At 42.9% G+C, this 23615-nt stretch overlaps 1 protein-coding gene across 2 annotated transcripts; it reads right to left on the reverse strand.

The window, feature by feature from the left end:
* Position 1: 1 nt before the first annotated feature.
* On the reverse strand, positions 2 to 23334 carry fanci (FA complementation group I). 2 transcript variants are annotated; one of them, XM_083762497.1, is made up of 38 exons: positions 23265 to 23334; positions 22817 to 22917; positions 22195 to 22267; positions 21813 to 21943; positions 21240 to 21393; positions 20422 to 20479; positions 18426 to 18467; positions 18118 to 18241; positions 17627 to 17712; positions 17118 to 17247; positions 16900 to 16977; positions 16021 to 16157; positions 15329 to 15512; positions 14051 to 14138; positions 13593 to 13723; positions 13319 to 13389; positions 13004 to 13118; positions 12617 to 12739; positions 11467 to 11535; positions 11249 to 11350; positions 10926 to 11123; positions 10479 to 10600; positions 9373 to 9528; positions 9046 to 9225; positions 8220 to 8389; positions 7621 to 7697; positions 6306 to 6422; positions 4216 to 4267; positions 3997 to 4124; positions 3491 to 3556; positions 3281 to 3377; positions 2076 to 2260; positions 1585 to 1638; positions 1434 to 1493; positions 1234 to 1308; positions 1017 to 1112; positions 313 to 414; positions 2 to 137 (listed from the first exon to the last, which is right to left on the reverse strand). In XM_083762497.1, the coding sequence occupies exons 2-38, from the start codon at positions 22907 to 22909 to the stop codon at positions 72 to 74; spliced, it is 3990 nt and encodes a 1329-aa protein (XP_083618623.1). In that variant the 5' UTR covers positions 22910 to 22917; positions 23265 to 23334; the 3' UTR covers positions 2 to 71. The 2 variants fall into 2 exon arrangements, with proteins under 2 accessions (XP_083618623.1, XP_083618622.1); XM_083762496.1 differs by having other exon boundaries at positions 17118 to 17250.
* Positions 23335 to 23615: the final 281 nt, after the last annotated feature.

The raw sequence follows: 23615 nt of genomic DNA on the forward strand, positions 1-23615 counted from the left end.
AGAGAGGCACTTTGGCGGCTACCTTCGTTCAGAAAACCCAGCGGAGCAGCCATGGAGAAGAGATCTTCAGCTCAAGATTTCCTCTTCCTCTTGGTTTTTGGTTCCTGCGTCTGCTCCCGCTCTTCAGAAACGGTGCTCTGAAATGACAGGATGCAAAGGACCGGCACTGAGTGACATTACACTTCACTGACAGTGAACATTTAGAAAACACTGAACTATTCTGAGAGCAAGTATAATGGTACATTCAAATTAGGGTTGTTACATGAATGGAGAGGAGGAGGAATTCAAAGGGTGAAAAGATGGTTCCCTTACCTCCTGGCTGCCATCCTGTTCCTGCAGGGCAGCGTCTAACGTAGCAACATTGATGCGGAAATCTCTGGAGGTGCTGAGCTTCATGTACTGCATCAGATTGACCTACAGTACGCAACACGGAGCAAGAGTTTCTGTTGAAATGCTGGTGGTTGACTGAGTGACAACTGCTCTGCCCCTTTCCCCCCTCTAGACCAGTGGTTCTCAAGCAGAGTTGGTAACCAAATGGACCCTTATAGATCTTTAACTCATGAGTGTAAAATGAAACCAGATTTGGTTCCATGGTTAAATTATTGTTAAACATCTGCATTACTTTTACAAGAACCAAATGGATCATTAAGTGTCAATTTGGTTCCATTTTACACCCTCAAGAGTTAAATTATTGCCTAAGTTAATTTACAAGAAGTCTACACAATTAGAGAATGTAGAAGAATTGTTATTTGCCTGTTATCTTTCCTATGGTGCCAACATCAATACAGCATGGACATATTATTTAGTTTGGGGTCTGCAAGGCTAAATCTCATCAAATTGTGGTCCGTGGCTCTAATGCAGAATACATACTTGATATGAAAAGGGTTGAAAACCACTGCTCTATACCAGATCTCAAAGAAATAGTTGATCTACAAGCTCATTACAACATAAGCTATATTTGCTGAATGTTTGTCCAGAATAAGGACACCAGGGTTCATGACCAGGTTCACACAAACCTTTGACCTCTTTGAGAGCGTGATGAGGAACTTCTCGTACTGTTCAATGCTGAAGATCAGGTTAGGAATGGCTCTTGTCTCACGCATTAGCTTGGCCTTCAGGGAGGAGAGTGCACACAATAAGCCTTCAAAATGTCCAAAGATGGAGTTGTCATTGTATTTTTGTTGGGGTTCGTATCACATGAGAAATGTGTATTAAAAACAGGTCATTTCTTACAGAAGCTGTAATGTTGGAGTCATCTCTTCTCTTTTTCTTCTTCTTGTCATCTGTACCTCCAGCCAACTCTCCACTCTGGAAGAAAATACATTTTGTTTACCACTTAAAACCTGGCATCCCAGGCTGAAAGGACCTCCCCCCCTTGAAACCATAGAAAGAAAATAGAGCTCAGGTCTTAAAGGGTGGAATGCACACAGTACCTGCACGTAAGTGATGAAGGTGTAACATTGAGGCGTGAGGCGGGTCCCAGACAGTTTGACCTGGACAGAACCATGCAACAAACACTTAGATTTTGGCGATCAGAATGACTGCAAATACACACAGACGTTCTCTTGCCAACTTCAAACCTACCAGCTTCTCAAAGCGTGAAGGCAGCGCACCGTGTTGAGAACACACCTGCATGTACTGAAATGACGAGCACAGAGAGGAGTTGAAATCACAGCAATATATAAAACACTTGTAGTTAAGGTTTTAGTTCAAAGTCTATGCAGTATGTATGTACTAGGGGTGGAAAATGCAAATCATTAGATTCATCGCTATGCCGACATGGACGATTAATGTCGATTACATATTCTTTTTTACAAAACAAATTTTCTGCAATTGTTGATGTCTAATATAACCTTCCAGTTGACAGTTGACTCTTGCATTTGTTTTTATTAGCAATACAAGACAACGGAAGTAAATTAATGTGTTTTCATTATAGATCTTTAGAAAGCATTTTGTTTATTAGTCACACAGTGAGGGGGAAATTAATCATGTATTGTGGCATCGCGATGCATCTGTAATCGAATTGTAATTTCACATTTTGAGCATCAACAGACTGAAGCTTCTTAAATACGCACGTATTTGACGAGCGTGGTGAGGATGTCGTACGTGCGGCTCAGGTCTCGCAGCAGCGTGTCGGTGCACGCTCCGGGCAGCAGGGCGGTCTGGACCAGCTCCGTCAGCGCGTTCAGGAGGGTCCCCAGCTGCATCGTCACTGCCTTCTCCACCGGGTCCTGCTGGCCTGCCGTCTGGGTCACCTCACCTGCACAGGTGACAAATGCATTCACAAACACTACAAAAAAAATTTATACAGTGCGGGGGGACTTTGACTTATTTTTTTACCATGTGACATGATACCAGAGCTTGATCAGAGAGAGACAGTGAGAGAGATCCTTTGTCACCCAAGCAAGGGTGCGAAGCTCTGCGTTATATATTTCTCAAAGCTTTAGCTGTCAAGTTTCCTCTTTATTAATTTATTTTGGAGCTTTGTATGCCATTGCCTATGTTGATAGTGAAGTGAAATAGACAGGAAACCCGCAACACACTGTCTGGCCCTACATTGGACCCTAGGTGCCTAAATTGAAGCCTAAAGTCCGGGAATTTACCAAATTCTGTAGAACAGGGGTGTCGAACTCAACTTGGAGCGAGGGCCGCATTGGTCAAAAGGTCACTTGATGGGGGCCACAACCAGTTGCGGACGCACGCTCGATGTCTCAGTCAGTCACTGCTATGATATCTATCTATCTATCTATTTCCATTGTTCTACACTGAGTGTAGAACAATGGAAATACATGTTTTGATTTGCTGAAAGACTTCTGGAATAACATTCGGGTTTGGGTGAGTTATTTTCACTTATACCACATAAAGATGTAATGAAAGTAAGATTATTAGTCAATATCTGCTGTCATTTTTGTCAGTTTATTGAAATGTGGTGTATAAGGTGTATATCTATATCAGATAACTGAACATACTGCAGAGTCCAACTCAAGCCCCTTTTCCACCAAAATAACTTTGGTTCTAGTCTAGAACCGGTTCCATTCTAGATTCTTGGAACCTTTGGTGCTTCCAGGGAAAATGTTTTGGTTCCAGTTCTTAACCAATTTTTAGGGTTCTGAACAAATTAATTTCCAGTGGAAACAATATTAGGCGGGAAAAGAATAACTGAACCACTTCAACCCCGGTGAAAAAGGGGCCTGTGTGAGAGGAGCCAACTCTCGTGTCTGAAAATACCTGGCCATTGTGGCCAATGAGATTCTTACGGTCTTACTGTTAAGTTAATTACCAGAGCTTGATTTGTCAAAGGCCAGCTGGCTTTTCTTCTTGGCAATCAGCCAATCCACCTCATCCAGCACTCTGCCAACCTGGGACAGGACCAGCAGCTGGGGAGGACAGTGATGAATGGTGTGAGTGGGCAGATTCAAGGCTATCTGTCTAAGGACTGTCTATAGACTTGACTGTCTGTCATGGGCAACGTGAGAATGGTGTCACTCACTGTTGCTGTTGTAGAGGTTTTCATGTTGACGATGGCAAAGTGAGAGTGCTTTTCTACCTCCACATCCTGTGTACGTAGAAAACAAAGCATGATCAAATGCACCATACAGTATAACCACTTTAAGACCCATTTTCAAACATTGTCCAAATAAAATGTGAAAATAACTGATCTAGATCTGTTCAAAATAAATTGAAATTGAAAACATTAACCTATGGTTAAGTGACAATTTAACATTTTAATTAATTCTTTCCATGCATTGCTTCCAGGTTGCTGATATTTAATCTTTTTTTTTAACTTGTAAAGTAGTATTTATTAACACGAATCTGACAGAAGTGCACATGGTATTTATGTCCATATAGGGATTACCACACGGAGCGCACATGTCAACCGATATTTCATCTATTGATGTGACAATGCAACATGCATGCTGCCTTTCAATTGTTACAACAACCCAGACACTCTATAGTCTCCTGGTTGTCAGTTTCACAGTGTGTAATGGAGCGTACCTGATCGATGTCTCCCAACTGACTGTGGATGTCTTGGCAGAGCTCAGACAACAAGCTCACAGAACTCTTGTAGAGCACGTGCAGGTTGAAGAGAAGAGAGAGTAAGCCCTTGGAGAACGCAGCATCCTCTGAGCGACCAGAGAGAGAGAGAGAGAGATCAATACTTCTTAAAGAGCCCTTCTTTGTGATCAAGAATAATCAATCAGAAGTGTGACTTACCGAAGCTAGTCTCCTTACAGATTTTAACTGTCCAGGTGATCATCTGCACAAACTGTAAATTCGATCAGAGACATAGGGTTAGGGTGGAACATTAGAAGACTGTTGAGGTTTCCTATTATCATTTGAGGGCCTTCTTTGACATGACAGAGAGGTATTCAAATATTGTTTATACCAAGGAAGTCAATGGCTACGTTTACATGAGCAGTTAAATCCCCTTTTCATTCCGAATAGAAGTTCAATCCTATTAAACGTTGTTATGTAAACACCTACAAAAACTTACATCCGAATGAAAACGCTCGATGCGATCTAAAAACCATTCCGATGTCACTGGCCGGATTACTCCGATGTTCAATGCGATTGAAAGAAAATTGGACTCATGTATACACTGCTTCGGATGTAAATTCATTCTGGTCTTTCTGAGCATGATCATTTCCATTGCGCTCCAACTCCAAGGCGCTCATAAGCCTCCTATCCAAGGCGCGCCGAGGAGTTTGCACATAGAGCGCATTTTGTGTGTGTGTGTGTGTGTGTGTGTGTGTGTGTGTGTGTGTGTGTGTTCAACGGTCTCTCTCTCACACACTCTCTCTCTCTCTCTCTCTCTCAAAAATAACGAGCGACCCGATACAATAATAATCAGTGTGTTGCGTGCCCTGGCCGTGCTGTAGATAATAAAGTAGGCTACACATAAAAACGAGATGATCACCTTCCCAGCGGAGAAGGGGAGCCGCAGCAGGTGGGGTAAAAAAAAGACGGTAAACATAATATGTCCGTCCCTATCCAAGCAGCAGCCTCAAAACTACTGCGGAATGAAATGATGGGATTTCAAAGTGTCGTCTTTCGTCTGAAAGTCACAATGAATGAACTGCCTATATTTTATGTGTCCAACAGATGGCGTAGTTTCACGTGAATTAACATGTATCATGTCTTCTATCACTTCTCCATATAAACACTCATTCGGAATGACCATTTCCCATGTAAACTCGCGGCAAAAAACATTACATCGGATGTATTTTATTCAGAAGTATTTATTCGGAATGATCACCCTTCATGTAAACGTAGCCAGTGACTACAGTGTGTATTGTGCTTTCTATTTTTGAGCGAAGCACTTCCCAAAGCAATCAAATGATCCACAATTGCATAATGACTTGGCTGCAGAGATACACAAATCGACATGGTGTGATATTAATTGCTGTCCCATGCAGTGTTTATTGTTTCAGCAGATTTTGATTTAGTCTTTTGAATAATACACCATTTAGTCTTAGTCCTAATTACTAGTCTTCTGAAAATGTTTAGTCTTAGTCTAGTCTTAGTCGTCTAAATATAAAAAACCGGGAACCCATTTTGGTGTTTTAAACATTATGTTATACTTTAGCTATTGAAAAATAGAAGATCTACAAGCTCATCGCTTGTAGATACGAGCTTGTAGATACGAGCTTGTAGATCTGCTATTTTTGAAAAATCTTAAAAAGTGGCCATTTTTGAACATATATTCTTTCACAGTGAACATTTTTTATTCAAATCTTTGCTTCTGGGGCATCCCTGAAACAACATATTTTGAGATGGGGGTCGGCGGCCAATTATGGGTCCTTGACATGAAATAGTTTGAGAACAACCGACATAGAAACATAGGTTTTTCAGAAAAGGTCCAAATGGCTTAGTCAACCAAATTAACACTGGTTCCAAGCGCACCCAAATGGTAAATGGTACATTTATATAGCGCCTTTATCCAAGAGGCTTTACATAGATTGTGCATTACTGTACATTCACCCATTCACACACACATGGCAGCAGAAACCATGCAAGGCACCAACCAGCACATCAGGAGCAATTTAGGGTTCAGTGTCTTGCTCAAGGACACTTCGACACTATCTCTGGGGGAGCCCGGGTTCGAACTGGCAACCTTGTGGTTACCATACCCCTGAGCCACCGCCGCCACCCACCTGTTGGGAGGAAGACTCTAGCTCACCCACCTGTTGGGAGGAAGGGTCTAGCTCACCCACCTGTTGGGAGGAAGGGTCTAGCTCACCCACCTGTTGGGAGGAAGGGTCTAGCTCACCCACCTGTTGGGAGGAAGGGTCTAGCTCACCCACCTGTTGGGAGGAAGGGTCTAGCTGGCGCGAGAGCACGGTCAAGATGCTGACCAGCAACTGAGCCTCTTTGGTGTTGAATTCATCCTCTCCTCCACTCAGCTGAGTAAACAGCGCCCTCTGTGGGCCAAATAAGAGACAAGCATATCAACTGAAGACACATAGGAAGGTCAAATGGTACAATAGAATAGATCATATAGATGTCTGTGTCCACTCTGTAAAACACAACTTGTGCTGTGCATGAGCCTCCGGATCTGACATGTTGCATAGATCAGTGGAAAAGGTTGAGAGCCACTGTCATAGATCTTGGATTTTAGGAATGGGGATGGAATAGTAGTGTATTTTAGACTGCCGTTGGCTATTGGTAGAATAGACTTGCATTTTATGTAGTCATAGCACTTTATAGTATATATGTATAGTATAGTATGTATAGTTTATATGTATAGTTTCATTATATAGATATTCCACTGTTATGCTCTTAGCTTACACATGTTTCATGATAACTACTTTTTATGTATGTGATGTATTGCCATGCTTGTAAATCGCTCTGGATTAAGAGCGTCTGCTAAATGCCTAAATTGTATGATAGTGTATTTTAGACTGCCGTTGGCTATTGGCAAAATAGTAGTGTATTTTAGAATGCCATTGGCTATTGGCAGAATAGTAGTGTATTTTAGACTGCCGTTGGCAGAATAGTAGTGTATTTTAGACTGCCGTTGGCTATTGGCACTTGGCAGTGCTTATCAAAGTAGGGGTTCCAGGGACCATCAGAGTTCCTTGAGCGGGGTTCAAATGGACCCTTACAGGTCTGTAACTATATGTATGTATAATATACATACATATAGTTACAGACCTGTAAGGTTGACCTATCTATATTATAGATAGGTCAATGACTCTCTGGAATGCTCTGCCCAAAAACACATTACAGTACATAACTGTGAACTGTGATTTGTGAATTTGTTCTTTTGATTTTATAATGTGAATTTGTTCTTTGTATTTGTTTTTATTTTGTTCTGTTTTTTATTTAAAATTGTATTTTTATATTATATGTATTTATATTGTATTTGTTTTATTCAGGACCCCAGGAAGACTAGACGCTCAGTCATGTGTCTCTAATGGGGATCCAATAAACATAACTCTGAGAGTACAAATACTTATACAATCCACTTGGTTCCAGATTTGTATGCTCTCAAGAGTTGTGCGGGGGTCCTTGAAATGTAAAAGTTATTGAAGCCACCATTGATATAACATACGACACTAAATCTATACTTTGGAACAGGGGAAAAAAACAGAAGGGGTTTCATTTGGAGACACGTACCTGAAACTGGCGGATGTAAAAGAAGGTGATCTCTGTGACGCTCCCCCCTGCTGGCTCGCTGTCCTCGTGGGAGACGTCTGGATGAAGAAACAGAACACAGCCATTTTAGACTTCACCCTTTTTGCTAAAAAAAATATATGTTAATGACATTTAGAAGATTTAGAACACTTTCCTGGGTAACATATCTTTTTTTGAAAAGTGTCCCTTTAACCGTCACGAAGCAAGATGAAGTCACGAGAGGTTCTAAACGTCGGTTTCCGATACATTGCCGGTTAACCCGTTAAAACCGGGAAAGCATCCGTGTCATGTTATAGCGTTCGTTCGTCGGCTGTTTCAAAACAGCGGGGACTTGCATTAGAAGGCTCGGCAAGTCCCGGGAAAAGACGTGCTGTGATTGACCACTACTGCCAATCACAGTGAGTCTTTTCCAATTGAGTGACAGCGACGCAGCGTGCCTTCCGGACTTCCACCTACGTTGGAGACACATTGCTCCAACGAAGTAGCAGTAGCCAATGATGCATCTATTATTTTTTTCTTTTTGATTTAGACGGCATTTGTAGAATGGGCCTCGGGTCTACCGACTATGGCTACTGACTGACCCCCCATGGCAGAGAGCAGCTGGGCCACGCGGTCCGGGTAGCGCTGCACACATGTGCTGAAGACCCTCAGCAGACCCTCCAGACACAGCAGAGACAGGCTGGAGCGCTTCTCCTTCTTCCCCCCCTCCTCCACCACGCTGGGGATGTTGGTGTAGCGCCACATCAGCACACTGTGTGACACCAGAGGGGACAACAAGAAGAAGATCTGAGCACAGACCCCCAGGTGTGGTTATAATATTCTAATATATCTTCCCTTCCCTTTTTGGTTTCTCCCTGAAAACTGAAAGCCTTTGAGTCAAAAGGCCAAATTGAAATACACCACTTTAGTAACATCATAGGCCGTGGTTACCCCCGTCTGTTCAGTGTGGCTTTTGTCATCCGATGACGTTTACCGGACACATCAAATTATTGGCTGAGGAATGCGACAAATGGGGTGTGTATTAATAAATAGAAAATAAGATTTTTTTGGGGTGAATTACTCCTTTAAGTCACAATGCCTCAAGTATTACTTTACTGAGAAAGCCAATTGACACATCATGTATAATCTCATAAATACACAATCTCATGAATACATATACTGTGACATCATAGGGTCAATTGTCATCTGCGAGAATTGTCCGCTGTTCAATTATGCGATATACTGTGTGAATGCAATATATTGTCCTATTGTGGCAAGTCCTGAATGTTCAGCCATTATTACATCTGGAATGCCAAGTGAATTCCTCGCGTTACCCCCAGTCACCGTACCGTCACATGATCACATCACACTGACCCATTCCACAAAGAAGTGTTTCTGCGATTCCGATTGTGTGGAACAACCCTTTACCTCGTCATGTCACAAAGGAAGCGGAAGGTCTTGTCGGCGCTCTGTCCGTCGGGGCCGTCCGTGTGTCCCGACTCCTCCAGCTGGGTGATCTTCTGCAGGGCCACGCTCAGCGCGTAGCGCAGGAACTCTCCGCTGGCGCGCAGCACCGCCAGAGCCTCCTCTCTGCTCTGAGAGCTGTCTCTGTAAAAACACACAGTACGTAACACCAGTGGTTCCCAGACTGTTTCATGCCAAGGACCCCCAAATTGACACCAATTAGCCCGCGGACGGGATTTGATCCATCTATGATGTCGGTTATATCTGTGATATATCCAGCCTACTAGTTACCTGAAGAGTGTGGTGAGGAGTGTTGAAATGAAGGCCATGGAGAGCAGACTGCGTGGGGTCTTGGAGGTCGTCTTCTTCCCGGATTTCTCCTTCATGATCTCAGACAGCTTGTGGTAGCGCTTGAACAGTTCCAGGAGCTCTTCGAAGCGGCTTTTACTGCAAACAACATCAATCTATTGTCATCTTAAAATGTATTAATTTTTTAATAATCCATGAAATCGGTTCATTTGATTAACCCATTGAAACATGGAAAGCATCCGTGTCATTTTAGATTTGAGACATATTTTACACTTTGGCTATTCGAAAATAGCAGATCTACAAGCTCGTAGTGTGTCACTTCGTGCCACACAATGTAGACCTGCTATTTTTTTTTAATCGTGTGCAAATCTTCAAATATTTTAAAGTGAATATGTTTAACTCAAATCGTTGCTTCTGGGGTTCCCTGGAGCAAAATATTTTGAGAGCATCCTTATATAGCAACATACGTCTTTCAGTTTTAGATTTAGAAGACAAACCGTTTTAGATTTAGAAGACATTATTAGAATCAGCCTCAGGTCTTAATAATGGGTTGCACTGTTGCAACGAATACCAATGAACTCGCCTTAAAACACAGTTGCCCCGGGCGTACAGCCGGCGGAACTGCTCAGCCTGCTATTCCTAAACGTAACCTACTGTAAGTAAACTATGCTGAAACGGTTCAATCTAAACTTATTCCTAACCGGTGCCAAAACCTAACCCTATTCCTAAACATAACCCCAGTAAAACTCTGGCTAACCCTAAACTTAGTTCTAACCCTATTCTCAGTAAAACAGAATTCTGTTTTACCTCAGTACTTGAGGGAGTTCTAGGGGGTCCCAAGCTAAATGATATTTTGGAACCAAATGAACCCTTATGGGTCTGTAACTCTGAGAGTGTACAAATGTTTGAGTACATTTGTACACTCTCAGAGTTAAATGAACAGAATTCTGAGCGGTCGGCGTGAGGTTGGTGGAAACAAAACGAGGGCGAGCGTGTTTCAAGGCGAGCATTCCGGGTTATACCGTTGCACCCCTACTGATACAATGGCATGGCATGATGTCATGACTGAGTGAGTTCCTCCTAGTCACCTGTAGTTGGCCTTGATGAAGTTGTACTCTATGAGCACCTCGTACACGCCCATCACCAGCACGCCATAGATGTTGTTCTTAATGCCGACGCTGGATCCCATGGAGAACTCTGCGGACTTGTCCTGAGACAGACACACGTTAACGTGACATCTTCACAAACAACCACTGACATAACATGGTTACATTGGAACAACGGCGTCTTTCCTATGCGTGCAGATATTAGGGATGCACCGATATATCTGCAGTACATCGCTATCGGGCTGATATCTGCAAAAACTATGACATTCACCAATGGCCATGATGACCATTGGTTATTATATTTTATATCCGTTGCTGTAGGGAGGAAATCACCTAATGCCATAATTATATATATATATATTCTTTTGGTGTAAAAGGGGCCTCAGAGTGTGTTCCACTAGTCTGCTGCGCCGAGGCATTGCATCATACCAGCTCAAAGTCTTCCAGTTCACTCTTGACCATGCGCCGCGTCATGCTCTGCAGGATGGCATGCAGCTCGGACTGGCATCCCCCCTCCTCCTCATCATCCTCCTCCTCCTCCTCGTCCTCCTTGGCGTTGGGGTTGGCCGAGGAGCGGGCGCTCTGGAGCCACAGCAGGCAGTGGACCACGCAGCTCACCAGGTGGCCCTGAGGGACAAGAGACGCCGTGAAATACATGACACGATACCCAGTAGTTACTGTCCATTCCAAACCCTGGACTGCCCACAAGAGGAATATTAGGCATAGATATATTGGAATATTAGGCGGAGTACCAGGGGCTCCTGAAGAAAGACTTGGTCTCCCTGGGCAGTGATGCATGGCTCCAGCTTCACTGGGGGCAGGAGGTCATGTTCCGGTTCGTAGTAACGCCTCAGCTAGGGGCAACAATGAACATCATACATGCTTTCCGTTTATGTACAGTGAGTACAGTATATATTAGTTCATGGCCTGCAAGTACATTACAAATTAGAACCATATTACACACACGTACTTGGGAGAGGAGGGTCTGCGTGATGGAACTTGCCAGTTGCGAGTTGCGACGGAGGACATCGTGAAACCCCTGAAACAGGTGAAGTAATTGCATTTAACCTCCTATATTGAAAAATATTCACACACACACACACGTCGTACAGCAATCAGTTTCGACAGTGGTCTGACCTCATAGAGCATCAGGCGTATGTTTCGACGGATTCGAGTGAAAATCAACTGATAATTCCCAGTAGGTTACTTATCAAGCCGATCTTATCAGTCTGCACATGCTGGGAGCCTACTGAAAACAACAACCCTCCTCATACCCTAACCTAAATATAACACGTACTGTAGCAGTAGCAGCACGGTCTCAACCTTAATGCTTGTTCGCCAACCTTAATCCGGTCGTTTTGGTCTACAGCCTACTGAGAAACGACAAGCCTCCTCATACCCTAACCTAAACATAACCGCAAGCACGTAGCAGCGCGGTCCCAACCTTAATCGTCGTTTTCGTTTTACAAATGCCAATCACAGCCAGTAGGCTACATGCAGACTACATGCAGTAGATCGATAAGATCGGCTTGATAAGTAACCTACTGGGAATTATCGGTTGATACCATTCGAAGCGGGTGTTTAGACAGTGGTCTGACCTCATAGAGCATCAGGCGTATGTATAGACAGTGGTCTGACCTCATAGAGCATCAGGCGTATGTATAGACAGTGGTCTGACCTCATAGAGCATCAGGCGTATGTTTTTCGACAGTGGTCTGACCTCATAGAGCATCAGGCGTATGTATAGACAGTGGTCTGACCTCATAGAGCATCAGGCGTATGTTTAGACAGTGGTCTGACCTCATAGAGCATCAGGCGTATGTATAGACAGTGGTCTGACCTCATAGAGCATCAGGCGTATGTATAGACAGTGGTCTGACCTCATAGAGCATCAGGTGTATGTATAGACAGTGGTCTGACCTCATAGAGCATCAGGTGTATGTATAGACAGTGGTCTGACCTCATAGAGCATCAGGTGTATGTATAGACAGTGGTCTGACCTCATAGAGCATCAGGTGTATGTATAGACAGTGGTCTGACCTCATAGAGCATCAGGTGTATGTATAGACAGTGGTCTGACCTCATAGAGCATCAGGCGTATGTATAGACAGTGGTCTGACCTCATAGAGCATCAGGCGTACGTCGGCCTGCTGTCCCAGGCAGCGGCGCAGGCTGCTGATAATCTCCAGACAGAAGGCCTCGTTGGCAGCCGCGTTGTAACGGGAGTGAACGTCCACTTGGATCTGAACAGAGAAAGCACTCCATCAGCAACATGAAGGTACACTGGGGAATACTTTTAGAAAGCGTTGCCGTCGCGGGCAGAAACCTCGTACTGTATCTATTCTCCACATTCTAACTTTTTTAAATTAGGCAATCGGGCACAACTTAATAATAATAATGATGTATAAGTCAGTGAAAATGGTTAAGGTTGTACTGTACCTGGCTGGAGGAAATGGTTAAGGTTGTATTGTACCTGGCTGGAGGAAATGGTTAAGGTTGTATTGTACCTGGCTGGAGGAAAAGGCTTGGCTAGACTGACTGGAGGCCAAGCTTCCCAACACTTTGAAGTTCCTTAACAGTAACAAGAAGCCCGTCACCGCAGACTTCCTGCCGTCCAGCTGGCTGGTGGCAGAGGAACATAGTGGAGAGATGGGAGGTCACATTTCATCTTTTTCTAACACGTTGAGTAAATATAATGAGTAGTATTTGTATTAAATGACATACAGGAGTGATTAGTGAAGCATACTGTACATACGGCCAGGGGCCTGTCTCATTAAGCACATTCAACATAACCATATATATATAAAGAGATATATTCATACCTGGAAAACATGGCCTTGCGGAGTACTAGGATCAAAGAATCTTTCAACGACATGCTGACTTTCAGGAGAGGCTGAAAATAGAAGACGCAAAGAAACAAACACACAATAGAAGATTCTCTATCATGTGTGTGTGTGTGTGTGTGTGTGTGTGTGTGTGTGTGTGTGTGTGTGTGTGTGTGTGTGTGTGTGTGTGTGTGTGTGTGTGTGTGTGTGTGTGTGTGTGTGTGTGTGTGTGTGTGTGTGTGTGTGTGTGTGTGTGTACTGTCTAGTGTACCTGGACAGCTTTCAGCAGACCCTGCACTGTGGCCAAGGGCAGGTATGACAGGTGGTCAAACGTCTCTGTCACCTTAGAGGACGACTCCAGGAGGATCATGGGAGCAGAGACCACAATGTCTGAGAACAGTTCTAATGGCGCCAGACAGACCAGAAACAGGTGGAAATGGCAATGAATACATCAGTGTCTGCAGTGGTGAGACACTACAGAACAGCTGAGTGGATCTATAGTAGACCCACTCAGCTGAGACACACATCTCTTCTGGGGGTCCCTGGCCCAAAATATATTTCCAGAAGGCCAAATATATATAAATTTGGGGGTCCTTGGCACGAAAAAGTGACAACTGATTTCGAAGGCATTTGTAGAATCGGCCTCAGATCTTAATGGGTTAATCCAAAAGGTCAATAGTTGCAGCTCTAATCTTTATAGTTCATTCTAGGGATCGTTTCTCAGATTACCTATGAAATGATTGACAGGTGTGGCTGTCTTGGTCACTAGGCGGTTCAGAACCTGCTCCAGTATCTCTCCTCGGATCGTCTCATGCACCTATAACAGAAAGACGCTGGTCAACACCTGTGACAGAAAGGGACGCTTGTCAACACCTGTGACAGAAAGAGACGCTGGTCAACACCTGTGACAGAAAGGGACGCTTGTCAACACCTGTGACAGAAAGAGACGCTTGTCAACACCTGTGACAGAAAGAGACACTGGTCAACACCTGTGACAGAACGAGACACTGGTCAACACCTGTGACAGAAAGAGACGCTGGTCAACACCTGTGACAGAAAGGGACGCTTGTCAACACCTGTGACAGAAAGAGACGCTGGTCAACACCTGTGACAGAAAGAGACGCTGGTCAACACCTGTGACAGAAAGAGACGCTGGTCAACACCTGTGACAGAAAGAGACGCTGGTCAACACCTGTGACAGAACGAGACACTGGTCAACACCTGTGACAGAAAGAGACGCTGGTCAACACCTGTGACAGAACGAGACACTGGTCAACACCTGTGACAGAAAGAGACGCTGGTCAACACCTGTGACAGAAAGAGACACTGGTCAACACCTGTGACAGAAAGAGACACTGGTCAACACCTGTGACAGAAAGAGACACTGGTCAACACCTGTGACAGAAAGGGACGCTTGTCAACACCTGTGACAGAAAGAGACACTGGTCAACACCTGTGACAGAAAGAGACACTGGTCAACACCTGTGACAGAAAGCGACGTATCGTTTAAAAAAAAGAAGAAATATTCCCAAAAAAAGAAAAGCATTGCATGAATTAAAAACAAAATAATTTTTTTTTCAGGAATTTCATGGAGAAATTAGAGAGAGGAAAAAAGAAGAAGAAAAAAAGTTGAAAATAGCCAATCTACAAGCTCACAACAACGTGATGCGAAGCCCCCTTGTGAGCTTGTAGATCTGCTATTTTTACTAGTTTGGGTCCCAGAAAGACACAAAATGTATCTTTTGGGTCACAGGTTAAAAGGTTTGGGGACCACTGCTTTTAGAGAACCCATGTTACAACAAGAGACCTAGGGCTGTATTTTGCGTGTCTTAAGTACCAGGTCTTATTCCCTAACTTGAGTAAACTAAAGACCGGGAGGCGTGATCAATGCCATTTGGCTTTTCTGAGTGGCCAAAGAGCATTGACCACGCCTCCAGGTCTTTAGTTAGGGAATAAGACCTGGTACTTAAGACACGCAAAATACAGCCCCTAGAGAGATGTCCCCACCTTGAAGCCCTCCAATAGGACCTGAACACCCAGCCTACAGGCCTGCTGAGTGGGGGTCTTAGCCGTTGTAGTGGTGGTCCCATCTGAAGGTTTCCCAAACGGTCCCGGTTTTGGTCCAAAGGTGTCCATGAGGAAGAACCCCAGCTGGACCATTCCCTGGGTGACGTGGTCCCAGCCGAATACACTGCATGAGGTGGAAGACGGCTATTTGTTATCAGACTGTCACGCATTGTTGGTGAGACAGTGACACTACAAAAAAACACTACAAATAATAATAATAATAATTCAAGGACTTGGCCTACTTTTGAGGGGACCAATTGGAGGGTAAACAAAGCAACAGATCTTCCAAAAGATAAAATATTTTCATGTTTTTAACGTTCCTCCGACCACTTTTCAACTATCGCCTCTTCGCCTGCTATTGCCAGTAGTTGCCGGATCCCATAGAGAAATAAGTTACGCACTTCCGGAAAATACACCAGACTGTCGTCCGCTGCTAAAACGCACTGTCCTAGATGGCATCATGGCAAAAATGCTAAATCCTGAGAGTTCATTAGTTTTATTGGAGTTACCCAAGTTAGACGGCAGGATGTCATGTTTTGGCTTTGATGGGTTTGAAATTGAAATAATAGTAATATTGAATTGAAGTCATGAATGATGATATCGTCCAGCCCTATAACCCAGGATGTCCTGACCTGTTGTGAACCGTGTCCAGGATCATGTGAGACACGCTGCAGCGCTGAGGCAGCAGATCCTGCAGGAACTTGGAGCCCTGCTGCAGATGCTCCTCCTTGAAGCTCTTTGTGATGGCCGCTTTCAGGAGGTCAAACACCTGAGAGGAGTCAAAGACAGTGAACTGCTTTCAGGAGGTCAAACACCTGAGAGGAGTCAAAGACAGTGAACTGCTTTCAGGAGGTCAAACACCTGAGAGGAGTCAAAGACAGTGAACTGCTTTCAGGAGGTCAAACACCTGAGATGAGTCAAAGACAGTGAACTGCTTTCAGGAGGTCAAACACCTGAGAGGAGTCAAAGACAGTGAACTGCTTTCAGGAGGTCAAACACCTGAGATGAGTCAAAGACAGTGAACTGCTTTCAGGAGGTCAAACACCTGAGAGGAGTCAAAGACAGTGAACTTACGCAACAAACACATATCACAAGAGAATACAGAATTAATCCACACGGCACCACTGCGCCACCCGAGCACTAAAGCTTTTAAACTTTTAACCACATTAACAAGCCAAAGAAACACAGGAGTGCAGTTCCAGTTTGTGGGCCGTTTTTCAAAGGCTGTTTTATCGGGATCTAGGCGGCATCCGTGGTGATTGAACACAACGCAGATGTTCTGGGATCATTTCTGATGTTAAGCTGTGTCGAAGTTACAATATTAATACTTCTGAAGAGAAATAGATTTTTTTAGACGGAGGGAGTGACAAATGGCGATGCTAAGGGGAGGGGGTCATCTACAGACTTAGCGACCTGGTGACTTCCGTCGCCAACTCTCCACCCGTCTACAGCGCGACCTCCGTCGCCAGCCGTCCCAATTGTAATATATATAGGATATGCCAAGCTCTCACCTGCTCCTCATAACGCGGGATACGAGCCACGGAGAGCAGCAGGGCCACGCTGAATGGACACAGGTCCTCATGGGATGTCTGCATGGCGGGACACAAGAGGACAGTCTATTATACTGCGTATCACACTGTAGTATTGTACACATCTGCGTTGAATCACACATTTCGCTTAAAAAAGGAAACTGTCACAATAAGACGCAAGGCAGACCGAGACCGTAAACCTTGAGACTTTTGAGGAACTCTCTGCCCAGTTCATGGTCCAGTCGAACAGCAAAGACAATGTGGAGGATGGCGGTGCCTTCCACGTGACGTAACTGGTCCTGTGGGATGGACTGAACTTCTAGATCCATGCTGCTGAGAGGAAAACACAAGTTAACTAGAAATGCACTCTCTCCAGATGCCAGCTTGCGCCTTGCACACAAGTAGGCTTATACCAACCTTCAAACGTACCTTAGAGTTACGTCACCAAGAATGGTGGTCCCTTATTGGCTGTTGGAGGACAACGACATACATACATACAGATACATACGACTGAAGTAATTGCGCACTCTGCTTGCGCAAGTATAGATGGAGTGCTGTGATTTTTGAACTTTTTCTGTCTATGGAGTTACCAATAATCTGTGCACTGTTTTTTAGAGGGGGAAAAAAATCATGGCAGTCCATCTTTAAAAAGAACACAGATGAGGAGATGGAGAGGTTTCTGGGTTGTTGTAATCCGTGTGTAACTTACTCTCCATCCTTCTGCTCTTCTTTCTGACGAAGGTCCTGCTCTTTAAAGTAACTGATGATACCATCCAGGACCGCTTTCTTGCAGCCCTTGAAGACACACAATGCACGAGGATATAAACTTCATAGTTCCACATTATTACATCACTCGATTACTTTTTACATTATTATTACTACTCCATTGATTACTTTGTCAATTAATCAAATGATCTTGAAGCATGTTTATTTTTTCTTTTCTTTTCTTTTTTACAATTATTAAACAGACTTCTAATAGATTTCTTAACCACTTGTGCCCTACTTGAGCCATACTTCATCGTACAACAGTGATGCAAAGAAATAGTGGAAAATCTACAAGCTCACAACACATCATGGTGCTGTGTGAAGCATTGTTAGCTTGTCAAATGCCCATTTGTTTTTATCGATTACATTGATTAGTTCTATTAACTGTTGCACCCCTAATCGCCTCCATCACTCAATTGTGAAATAGCCACACACCTTGGCAGATAACAGTAGCAGCTGGTAGACAAGTGGTGGGATCCCCTGGAGTTCCAATTTTTGGAACATTCTCAGAACCTTCTCGACCACAAACTGCAGCTCCTCTGGTGACAGTGGCACATCCCTGTGACAGACACAGTTCCACACTATTACAATAGTGGGTTCCAGACTATTACAGCAGGCGTACAACTGATCCCACAAAAGTGAACAAATTAAACCTGATCAAAGTATCCAACTCTGACTAATATCAACCAGATCCAGGTGATGATTGTTATTACATGAACACTGACTGTACTAAAAGATCTTACCTGAACATGGTGGTCAGGTGGATTACACACTGTGGGTCCCATCTGCAGGAAGAGATGAAAATAAAATAGCCGCTGTGATTGCCAAATGTTTGGGCCTATATTTTACCCCTTAAAGGACAACTTTGGGGGGGGGGGGGGGGTTTCAACCACGGTTCATGTTTTAGGTTGTTATTTGAGAAAGTCAAAGATAAGTATATATAGTTTTGGTCCAGGGAAGAAATTTTAATGATATTCATAATATTTCTTCAAGAGATTTTACAGCATTCTTTGACAGACATTTAATACATCACATACATAAAAATAGTCATCATGCATAAGCTAAGAACCTAACAGTGGAATATCTATATAATGAAACTATGCATATAGAGTACTATATGAAAGGAATGTAGTCTAAAAGCAAGCAGAACTTTACGTCCAACATGGATTGAGATGGAATCTTCCTCAGTAAGGCCTGCCTCGTTAACTGCTCTTATTCATACCCCTATTCGTTTTTCTCTTACCCCTTATTCTAAGAATATTATTGTCAAATCCACACTTAAAATTTGGAATCAATTCAGGCGCCACTTTGGTCTACAGGCCCAGTCCTTCCTTGCCCCAATAACAGCAAACCCTTTATTCCATTCATCTTTGAGTGATAATGCTTTCTCTTTATGGTCATCACTTGGTATTACAAAGCTCAGTGATCTGTATATTGACAAGGTATTTGCTTCCTTTCAACAGCTGTCTGGGAAATATTCCCTTTCAAATCAACACTTCTTTCGATATCTTCAGATTCGCAGTTTTGTGCGTAGCCTTAACCCTGTATTTCCAAACCTTCCAGAGGCCACTGTGGTTGATTCCTTCTTAACTCCATTGTCGAGCACGAAGGGCCTAATATCGGTTATGTACAATTGTATTTTCTCTTTGCGGCCTACTTCAATAGAAAATATTAAGAACAGATGGGAAGAGGATTTAGGAGAAGAAATCTCAGATGGTGATTGGGAAGATATTTTACGTCTTGTCCACTCTTCTTCCATTTGTGCGAGGCATGGGCTAATCCAATGCAAAATCATCCATCGTGTACATTTCACTAAAGTTAGGTTATCCAAAATATATGGTGATATTGATCCCCTGTGTGATAGGTGTCGTTCGGCCCCTGCCACGTATATACATATGTTTTGGTCATGCCCTTCTTTACGTAGGTATTGGACTAAGATCTTTGACACTATGTCAAGTAGTGTTAGGGTACCATTTGAACCTAATGTAATGACAGCTATTTTCGGAATCTCTTCCCCTGATCTGTTCCTGTCAAAAAACGAAGCTCACTTGGTGGCCTTTACCACTCTCTTAGCTAGGCGTCTAATTCTGATGAAATGGAAGTCCTCTGTTCCCCCAACCCATCTCCACTGGATTAGAGACGTACTCCACTTTATTAAATTAGAAAAAATTAGATGTACCCTGAGAGGCTCGGTATCCAAATTTGAGGACACATGGGGCCCCTTCCTCATACTAGTAAATGACTTACAGTTTCAAGATATTCCAGATTGAATGAGTTTAATCCTGGATTTGAGCATGCTAGATTCCCGACGTAGCCGGATTGTTCAGTATATTTATTATTAGGAGCCATGTGTGGATGCACTGCCACGTCCATTGTGTTTTGAAAGGGTGACCAATGACCATGCCATGTTGTCTTGTCTTGTCTTGTCGTGTCGTATGTTTGTCTTGTTTTTGTTTTAAAACTTGGTTCAGGTTATGTGGTTATCATTGTCGCTTCCATGATTAGCATAGGACTATGCAACTTATTATTATTTGTTTTTGATGCTGCCACAATATCTTGTGTATGGTGTTCACAACATTTATATATGTACATTTCATTTCTTTGATATGTTCTGTATGGGTGTGTCACATATACTGTCATTTTGTTTGATTTACTGTATACCCTGAGTCTTGAATAAACAAAACAGTGAAAAAAAAAAAAGCAGATAAAAGCAAGCAGAACTCATTTATGAATCCTCACCTGCTCGAACAGAGGCTGTTGATCAGCTGTTTCTTGTATTCCTCACCGCTGAGCTCTCCTGTGGTTACAACAAAATAAGCTACCACAATGAGAGACGCATTAATTTGTCTAGCTAGCTTCCTTAACCATTTCAACGCTACACGTATATACTTTGACTGAAGTGTGCACTCTTCACATTAAACAGCAGGTGACATTCAAGATTTTGATGGCACAGATTTCACTTGATTTCCGTAAAACACCTAGTCCAACAATCACCGTAATAAACCTAATCCTAATCAACGATGGAGCATATGTATACAGTACAAAACATCATTGGTCAATGGTGGACATGCCAATAAATTGCACTTACGAGAGCTACACTGTACAACAGGTACAGCACCAGACTTTGGACTTTGTCTATTACGTTTTTGCACATGTCTAAGTAAAACCACAAGAAAACTGTAATTTACCATACCATCTAAGTAAAGCCCCAACACAGTATTATGCAATGACCAATGATCTAAACTGCCTCCCCCTGGCCAGCCGGGGCGCCTGATGGAGGGGAAAGGAACTGGTTGGAATAACGTGTTCCTTCCACGCGCTACGTCCAACCAGGGAAACTCCCCCCTGTCAGGTGTAAAGGAGAAACTTGGACACTCAAGCATGAACTCCATGAAGGAAGCATGAGTTAAGTCCGTTGCTCTCCCCAGGTTGGTGGAGGGTGTGTAGAGCCCAGGATCAGGATCAGGATTAGATGATTGACACAGGGGTGAAAAATGGGTTACAAAATCGTGGGATAAAAAATATATATAAAAAAAAGTATTATGCAATGACCATACCTTTACCATACGCCAAGGTCTCACAGCCCGCAAGGGCAGTCAGCACAGTGGGAAAGAGTTCCAGGGATTTGCCACTACCCATCTTGCCCGACTTGATGGCATCAACAAAAAGTTGTGCCATTTGTGCAAGAGAGGGCCCAGGCAAATTATGAGTCTGCAACAAGATCAATAAAGACAAGTAGAAGTAGAAGTCAGTTTTGACTCAGGCTCAGCACAAACATTTAATTAATGTAGAAAAAATCAGTGAACAAATCATAAAAAGTGAACAAATCATAAAAAAGTTATATAGACAAATGTTCAAAAGGTATATATTTTTTAATCACTGGTCTGAAGACATTTTCTGGTTCCAAGACTACATCATTTCCTAATTTATCATCCCAAATTCCCAACTAAAATCCTGGCCCATTACCAGGATGTTACTGTCAACAATGGAGTCAGTACAGTTACAGTACTTTACCGGCCTCTATGATTTACCCTGAAGGAATAACGGCCTGAATTCACAAGGGCAGAGAAACGTTTATTTTGGTCTCACCCAACGCAAAGTACTAAACCAGTACAATAATGTCATCTCACCTCCAGCATGAGTAGTCCAATGATCTCCGCCGCCACCTCAGTTTGAAGGTCCCCCGACTCACACAGAGGGATACAATGCTGATACAACAGAAGCCTGCGCTTCGATCCCTCAGGGGCACTAGGTGGAGAACCTGATAAAAAGACAACATACTGTATGTGAGGACTTGCTATTACAATTCAGGCATTTGGCATTACACAGAGCGACTGTAATACAATAATCACACCCATGTGAAGTGAGTGATGCAACGTGTGGGGGTCCCCCAACAGAGAAGATGAGACCACAATCAGAAAACATTGTGAAACAACAACTGAGTTGATAATGTATTATTAAAGTACGGTAAGTAAATCATTCAGTGGTCAAAAAATAGGTTACTTTACTTACCCTTAAATATGCCTTTGATCATGGCACCTATGTTTTTACCCTTCAGTGCATTGTTAGTGACCACTGTGACCAACTAGGAGGGGAACAAAGCACACATCACACTCATTGGTTGGTTGATAGATTTGTAACCCTGAGAGTGCATAACAAATAGACCTTTGCAGATTATAATAGGGTGCATTAAGGGACGCAATAAAACAACGACCTCTGCATCCACGGGATGCACTACTGTACTGTATTTTATTCTAGTTTATTTTGTTATAATAGTTTATTGTTATAATAATAATTTCTTCTTCTGTTTTCTACATGAATATAACCACAGTATAACCAAATAAAATTAAATGGGAGTTAAATGCTGCAATTTGTAAAAAATTGCAAAATATGACTCCTAGCATCATTGAAGTGGGACTCATAAAATGTCCCTGGGACTCATCTAAAAGACCATCCCTGCATCCTGGGGACTCATTACATTGAAAACCTATTTACATCACTGCCTTTGTGCACTTTCAGGGTTAAATGAACACTCATTTTTTGTGTACTTTTTCGTACATGTCTTACAACTGAAATAGTTAGTACAACTGTATTAAACTAAAACTAAGTTACTGTACGTGTCACTAGAAAGCACCTTGTCATGTGTCATGTTGGATAAGTAGTTCTGCAGCTCGGCAGTGTTGTCTCCATCTGACAGGTTGACGATCTTCTCCAGTTCAGTGACCATAATGACAGCTATGGAAATATCAATCATACAAGCTGTCAGCTGCAGCATGTCACAGAATTTACATAATAACCAGCTAACATTCATTGTGTTCAAAACCTCTCAGCAACCTCGTACTACTACTACTACTACTACTACTACTATAGACCTAGAATGCCTGTGATCATTTAATTAACTTAGTACATTTTCATGTTAAACATGTGAAATACTGTACAAACTGTATGAAACAACAAGAGCCATTCTAGGGCTACTACCACTACTACTGTCTACTCTACTACTACTACTTCTACTACATTCGTATATTTTTCTTCAAAGAGTCACTCAACCGAAGCTATGAAAAACATATAACATACATTACCTGTTTGCTTTATTGTTTATTAAATAATATTTAAGTTGTGAACCTCAAAACCCTACTGTTTTCCTTTTATGACATTCGCGCCAGCCACAATCACCCGGAATGTGTCAGCTTTCGGTCGGTGAACTTCAAAATAAAAGACTCACATTGGTTTCCGTGTATTTTTTTTAAACAAATATTACAATTGGGGGGAAACAGCATTAAAATTATGTTGTAAACAAAACAAAAAAATCACAAAGTTACCAATAATAATACAATCTACATATATCTGTTTTAAAACCCAAGCGCTAGGAAAGAATATAATGCGAAGTGACGTCAGTTTGTAGTTCAATGCACCACTGTAGTGTGCCATGT

This window comes from Protomyctophum parallelum (genome assembly GCF_964188405.1).
Source record: "Protomyctophum parallelum genome assembly, chromosome: 4".
Classification (NCBI taxonomy): Eukaryota; Metazoa; Chordata; class Actinopteri; order Myctophiformes; family Myctophidae; genus Protomyctophum; species Protomyctophum parallelum.

Coding starts and splice junctions, on each gene's coding strand:
- fanci (XM_083762496.1), bottom strand. CDS start 22,909: ATGGTCACTGAACTGGAGAAGATCGTCAACCTGTCAGATGGAGACAAC. Junction 11,124..11,248: donor TCTTTCTTCAGGAGCCCCTG/GTACTCCGCCTA, acceptor CTTGTCCCTCAG/GGCCACCTGGTGAGCTGCGT. Junction 1,113..1,233: donor ACTCCAACATTACAGCTTCT/GTAAGAAATGAC, acceptor TCCTCCCTGAAG/GCCAAGCTAATGCGTGAGAC.